General features: G+C 30.8%; 1 protein-coding gene across 2 annotated transcripts; it reads left to right on the forward strand.

Moving 5' to 3' along the window:
• The first annotated feature begins 1,455 nt into the window (after positions 1-1,455).
• LOC131054777 (WUSCHEL-related homeobox 1-like) lies at positions 1,456-3,235 on the forward strand. Of its 2 annotated transcripts, XM_057989374.2 has the most exons (5): positions 1,456-1,742; positions 1,824-2,114; positions 2,524-2,576; positions 2,666-2,729; positions 2,825-3,235. In XM_057989374.2, the coding sequence occupies exons 1-5, from the start codon at positions 1,721-1,723 to the stop codon at positions 2,881-2,883; spliced, it is 489 nt and encodes a 162-aa protein (XP_057845357.2). In that variant the 5' UTR covers positions 1,456-1,720; the 3' UTR covers positions 2,884-3,235. The 2 variants fall into 2 exon arrangements, with proteins under 2 accessions (XP_057845357.2, XP_059073938.1); XM_059217955.1 differs by having other exon boundaries at positions 2,666-3,231.
• The last annotated feature ends 3,976 nt before the right edge of the window (positions 3,236-7,211 follow it).

A 7,211-nucleotide genomic window follows, 5' to 3' on the forward strand; every position in this document is an offset into this window, starting at 1 on the left:
CCTGATTACTCCAATGTCGGTACTTACCGATGTATGCATCCAATGTCAGTATCTGCCGATATATGCCTTCAATATAATCTTGTTGCCATCAATGACAACATATGAATCCAATGACTATGAATTCCCAACAGCATACACTCCACTCAATGATCATACTAAGATAACCTTGCTAGTTTGTAGTCACGGTTCACTCTTTCTTTTTCTCTCATGATGTCCTTTTTATCTTGTCATTGAAGTTGTAAGATCATAAAGTCCATTGGGGGCTTTGTGTATCTTTCGTTCTTAGTGACTTGGTGAAAGTTTTTCAATAGGAAGCATTGCACTTTATCGAGAGTATGATTGACTTCATAGTCTCGCTAAAGTGGGGGCTAAATGTAGCATCTTAAAATTACACCCTTACATACTTTTGACCACATTTAGGTCCCTACCTTAGCGTTTGCACCCCTAGGCCTGATTGGGACCCAATTTTGCACATATCACTCAAGTATGACTGCATTTTTTATTTTTGCATCAACTAGGCACCTTGTCCTAGCCCTATTTTGGGGTAGGATCAAAGCGCCACGCTTTGGTCCTTCATAATTGGACCCCTTTTAAAACCCTTTTTGCCTTTTAGAATTTGAGTGGGAAACTTATCTCCATGTTGACTCATGTCAGAAATTAGCAAGTTTTTTGACAAGCAAGTATAAAAGGAGGATATCCTCTCTCATTTTGATAAGAAAGCATACATTATAAACACATTAAATCAAGTATTCATCCAGGCATTCAAGAAATTGAGCAAGTAATCAGTCTTTCTTCAAGCCTTCGAGCAGCAACAAAGTCAAGATTCAAGCGTTGAAGTGGACATTCACATCCTATTTTGTTAAAAACTTCATGAAAGCCTAATCCCGTGTGGAGACATACAAAACTTCACAAGGAGGTATATCATTTGGTATTTAGTTATTATTCAGCATCTCCTTTAAAAGGAGAATCTTTAATTACAACAATTCAATTGTCTTTTATCTCTATTTCATGGTTAATTCTAAAACCAAGGTTTGAGTTGGGCAAGCGCCTATTCCCAACCTATTTCCCTTTTTTTCTATGTGCAGGAAATAGGTATGGAGTTGTGATCTTCAAAATCGACATTATTTGTAGAGACAAAAGTGCAAAGTCTCCCCACACTATCTTTTTCATTGGTGAGAAAATAGTACTAAAATTTCTAATTAACTTGTAGTAAAATCTGGCTAAACCATGAAAATATCTTACCCCTCAAATGTTCATTAGTATAGGCCGTTCCATAATTTCTCTCTCCTTCTCTAAATCATTAATTTTGAATCCCTCAACAAAGATAAAAAATGAGAAGCTTACGTATAAAATCCATCAGTACTTCATTCATTAGGCATATGAATGAACTTGATGTATTAATGAGTCCAAAAGGAATGACCGACCACTTATACAATCCTTCATTGGTCTCGAATGTAGTCTTCCACTCAACACCATCCTAAATCCTAATGCAATGGTATCCACTCTTGGTATCCATTTTGGGGTCGGTTAATCATCCACGTAGAAGTTCCATGTGACCGTCTACCTATTTATTTCATGTGGCCATATCCATTTTCTCCAACGCCTTTTCATCTATAATATAGGGTTCACTTGTTTGAACGGCTTAGAAGGTGAAGGTTTGTTATCTAGGACCCCATAGATAAATTTTCTGTTGCAGGGTTGTTCCAGTGGAAAGCTCGTAATGGATCGGGGAAAGTCTGCAGGTAAGTAAATTATTCTTTATTTTGAGTATTTTTTTCCCCTTTTACAGCATTACAATGACGGTCTTCCATTTTTTGCTGTAGTGCCCAGGGTAATTCTTCCATTGAGTGTAGAGGAGAGTACAAGGCAAAGGGAGCTACTTCAATATTCAAGTGTGGTGGAAAGCAGGAAATGGAATCCAAGCTTGGAGCAAAAGCAGATATTAGAGTCTGTGTGGGCTTCTGGAACAAGAAAACCACCGTGTGAAGCCCATATAGATGAAATTACCTCTCATCTACACCGTTATGGGAAAGCGGAAGTCAAAAATGTATATTATTGGTTTCGCAATGAAGGTACTCGAGAGAAACGCAGAAAACAACAATCAGAAGCCATAAGTATGTGATCTTCTTACTGATATACTTTTATATATTGTTACAGAAGTTATATACAAGTTATTAATAAAGTTTGAAGGTTTAGATAATCCATGTCTGGTAGTCAAAAGTATTGTTTTTGAATCTGGAATTGGGGTTTGCAAGTAAATAATCTGTGTGTTAGTTCTCATTTATCTAGTGATAGATCACTGAATGACGATGTGAAATATAGAATAGAATACACAAATTATTTTATCAGCCCATGAATTCAATAAAAGCTAGGCCCAGGCTTGGGTAATCAGTCTAAAGAATCCTCTAGCTTTAAATTTTATACCTAATGAAGTTTGTTTAGATTTACTTTTGTAGCTCTATTTATTATTGGTAAGATTTTTTTCCCCAAATCATTCTATTGATATAGAAATATGTTTTTCAGATTCTGATTGCTCTGCACAATCAAACCAGTTGGGAAACAGGGTTAATGTAGAGGTAAGTAACTGGATTCCTTTAACAATTTTTCTTATTTGATAAGAAACTCATTGCATTACTAACTTATAACTTTGTCCACTTATGTCCAGGGAGAAGAAGAAGAAGAAGTGCAGAGAACTTTGGAACTTTTTCCTCTGCATCCTGATAGAGGCGGTTTATTATAGGCCGGGAACTGTTACTGTAGTGATCAATGGCTTATTTTGCTATGATGGTCTAAAAAAAGCCATTGATCTCCAGGAAAGAATTAGGTTTTGTTCTACAAAATTTCGGACTTAGTATGGTGATTGCTTTGTATTGCTTTGCATAAGGCTAGGAAACAACCCTCATCCTTTGTAAATGCATATGAATAAGGTTTATTGTAGGCCAGGAACTGTTACTCTGTAGTGATCAATGGCTTATTTTGCTATGATGGTCTAAAAATTGCCATTGATCAATTGCTTATTTTGCTATGTAGTAATTCAACAAAATTTCGGACTTGTTTTGTATGTGATAAGCATACTGTTTAGCGTATGCGCCAAGTAATACAAACGGAACTTCTGTTTAGCTTTCAATTCCTCATGTAGTGAATAACCCCCTTTTTCGTTCAAACGAAAGGGGATAAATAGGCATCTTTCAAGGATTGTGGGAAATTGCATTTTTATAGTGGAATGTGAATGTAATTTATTTATAGGGAAGGAACAAAGTCTGTCCAACACAGCGTGAAAGGAATGTGAATGATTGTAATTAATTTTAATATTTTTTGCCGGCCAGGTTAACTTTTTCGGGATTACAATCATTACTCCTGTCGTTGACAATTTTTTTTCGGGGTATGTATTTTTACTTTTTAAATATCCTATTTAGAATATTTTATTAGTAAAAAAATTATTTTTTTAATATATTATAATAAGAAAAAATTTAAATTTAATTTTTGAATAATATCATTAATAATTTTTTAAAGAAATGTTTAACAATCTTTTTTCTTTTCAGATAATGAGCATTCACATTATATATATGTTTCTTTATAAAGCTTATTTATTAGCTCAACAACAGGCAAGGCTCCTTCCTTAACAAGTGATTAAACTTGTTAACCACAACTAATTAAAATCAACAAAATAAATGTAGACATAAATCTTTTAGTATAAACAAAGAAAATAAATTTTTAAAATAGATATTTTTCAAAGTTCTTAAATATTTGTTGTGATTGTTAAAACATTGGTAGTTTATAAATTTAAACATGAATATAAAAAAATATTCAATTGAAAAAAGGTAATAAATCTGTTGCAAATGTTATATTTTTATAATTTCCCTTTTGGAGAAAAACTATAGAATAAATTAGTATTACTTTTATATTGTAGGTAAAATTTATATAAAATGATTATTATATCTTATATTTAAATAATTTTAATAAATAGTTGTTTAATAGAACTAGGTATAATTCTAAATAAAGACAATTAAATTGAAATTTTCTTTCATCTTACAATATTTATCAGTAGTGAAACTAACCATTGCAATTCATGACTTTTCATTGTGTTAAAAAATGTTTCAATTCATCTTATATTTTCCTATGAAATATTTCCCTTTATTCTATTGTAGTCCTCCTCTCTTAAACAAGAGACAAACTTCACTAATTCTATAGTTCCCATTTGTGGAATGTGGCTTGGTGATTCCTTCAATAATCAATTAGTGAGTTTGTCTTCAGTTGCATGGCTGATTTTGAGTTACCACAATTGATATTCAAAGAGGAAGTACTTTAGGTCATTTTCTTTTGATTGCACTTTTTCCATTGGTGCTAATTTTATTCTTGTTTTGGATTTCCTTGTTATAATGTTTCTTAGGAGGAGGAGTGGACAATCAGCTAAGGAAAAAGACAAGAAAGATGAGAAAAATACCAAAAGTTTAAATTACTAGTCATTGGCTAATAACATTCATGTTTGTTTATGTGATACTTTCATCCACAGTTACTCTGTTACTCATTTCTCTCTTTTAATTCAGATTTATTGAGATCATGTTAATTTGACAATTATTGAATTTATAGCATGATGTGTGATACTTATTTTTCCACAAACAAAATGTCTTCCATGTCCTCCAACCATTTTAAACAAAAATCCACATTTTCATTCTTTTAGAATAGATTGTAACGTTTTTAGATTTTTTATCAAATTGCTTTACATTATTAATTTGTCTATGTTGTCATACTATCAAATATATACACTATTTTGCATTTTTATTTATAATTAATTAGGGTTTTGTATAATGTCTTTACTTTTCTCTTTTAACTATTTTTTTTTTTTCTATTCACAGTTTTTGAATTTAAATTTCTATCTCATTTAGATATCATATTTTTTGTAAGATTTTAATTAGAATTAAATTATTAAACATTTAGCCATTCAAGTGTTTTTAATTTTTGTATATCATTTTTTTATTTTCTAAAATTGCTGTTGGATACATATTTATTTGAGATAAAATAATATATAATTGTAATAAATAATTTAAAAATATTGTTTTAACTTTTTAGAATATTTAAATATTAGTTTTAAGTTTACAATAACAATATAATTAATTTAGATATAGATTTCTTATTTGAAAAGAACTTGAGTATTTTTCTATCAAATTGTTATAATAAATTTAAATTATTTGAATCTATTTAACATAATTTTTGTAAGAATAATTATCACTTGTAATTTTCAACATTAGTAAAGATGATGTTTTAAAAATTGAAATTTTACATTTATTATATTGATATGTATGTTGTTCCAATTACTAAAATATGAGAGCTTGTATTTATTATATTGACATCCACGTCACTATCTACAAATTGAGTGCTAATGTTTATTAGATTGAAACTCATGTTCTTCTCGTCACTAAACATTGAGTGCTTGTATTTATTACATTGATTCTCGTGTTCTTCTAGTCACTAAAAATTGAGTGGTTGTGTTTATTTCATTCATTCTCATGTTCTTCTCATCACTAAAAATTGAGTGCTTACGTTTATTAGATTAATGTTCATGTTCTTCTCTTTGTAAAAATTGAGCACTTATGTTTACTAAATTGATACTCATCTTCTTCTCATTACTAAAATCCAAAAAGAGTAATGAACCAGTAGTAGAACAAAACAGTAGGAGAAACATCCCACAGAGCCCAACTAAAAAAATAAACAAACCTACGCAAAACTACCAAAAAACTAACACAAAACTAACCAAGAGCTTCCATGAGCTCAGAATTTTTCTGAATTATATTCTTGTTTATTTCTTTGATCTCCTCCATGATGAACCTAGTTGGTTCTTGCTTCTTGTTCTGGTAGAAGGTCTAGAAGACACTTGTATATTTCATTGACTTTTCTGAGATCTGAAAAAAATTTCTCATTAACTTTTTTTAGACCTTCTGCACTGTTGTTCATAGCCTCTTTGCTAATTTCCACCAAACCCCTGAGTTTGCCTTTTAATTCGTCCATCCCCTTCTCCAGATTGACAATTTTAGCTTCATGCTCTATTTTCATAACCCTCACATCTTCTATTAAATTTTTAGTCATCTTCAGGAGCTTTTCAATTTTGTCCAGCATGGTTCTATATGAAAGTATTGATTGGTTATATATTCTATGCTCTATTTTAATTTGGTTGACCACCTAGCAAAAACTAGCCAGGAGCAAATCAAAATCCACCTCATTTGATAGGAAAGCATAATTAATATTCTACTATTGGGATTTGACAAGATTTTCGACATCTCTTCGTGTAAATGCATATGAATTAGGTTTATTATAGGCCAGGAACTGTTACTTTGTAGTGATCAATGGCTTATTTTGCTATGATGGTCTAAAAAATGCCATTACTGTTTAGCGTATGCGCCAAGTAATACAACGGAACTTCTGTTTAGCTTTCAATTCCTCACGTAGTGAATAACCCCACCCTTTTTTTTAAACGAAAGGGGATAAATAGCCATCTTTCAAGGGTTGTGGGAAATTGCATTTTTATAGTGGAATGTGAATGTAATTTATTTATAGGGAAGGAACAAAGTCTATCCAACACAGCATTAAATAAAAAAATTTTAAATATTCTATTCAAAATATTTTATCAAAATGAGAATTTTTTTTTTAATTTATTATAACTAGCTTATATATATCTAATAATATATATAGAATAAGTCGAGAGATATTCTTTTAGAGGTGCCTATTTTTATTCATTTATCAACATTAAAATGCAATAGGCCTCAAGAAGGATATCTCTTTGCTTATTCTATATATATTATTAGATATATATAAGCTAGCAATGGCAGCATGAATTGAAAGACATGACATAAATTAATTTCAAATCATATATTGTTGTATAGCTATATATTTGGGATTGGTACAGTGTTAGATTTAGGATTCCATTTGGTTCAATTCTAGATTTAGAATTATAGTTAGGATTGGAAACAAAATAGTAGGCCTAATTCAATAAGGATTAGGGTTCATTTTGGTTTACTATCAGGGTTACGATTTTATTTAGTTTAAAATAGTAGGCCTAATTCAATAAGAAATAGAGTTCATTTTGTCTTGCTATTAGGGGTAGGGTTAGGCTTATAGTTAGGGTTTACATCATTGTTGGGGTTAGGTTAATGGTTAGGTTTGGATTTACATCAAGTTTAGTGTTAGGGTTAGCGTTAGGATTGTGATTAGGCTAG

The sequence above is a fragment of the Cryptomeria japonica genome, chromosome 3, assembly GCF_030272615.1.
Source record: "Cryptomeria japonica chromosome 3, Sugi_1.0, whole genome shotgun sequence".
NCBI classification, from domain to species: domain Eukaryota; kingdom Viridiplantae; phylum Streptophyta; class Pinopsida; order Cupressales; family Cupressaceae; genus Cryptomeria; species Cryptomeria japonica.

Bases quoted from the DNA above. Each gene is read 5' to 3' on its own strand.
- LOC131054777 (XM_057989374.2), top strand. From the start codon at position 1,721: ATGGATCGGGGAAAGTCTGCAG. The intron at 2,115-2,523 runs GTATGTGATCTT...TATGTTTTTCAG, and splicing joins ACAACAATCAGAAGCCATAA to ATTCTGATTGCTCTGCACAA. The intron at 2,577-2,665 runs GTAAGTAACTGG...ACTTATGTCCAG, and splicing joins GAAACAGGGTTAATGTAGAG to GGAGAAGAAGAAGAAGAAGT.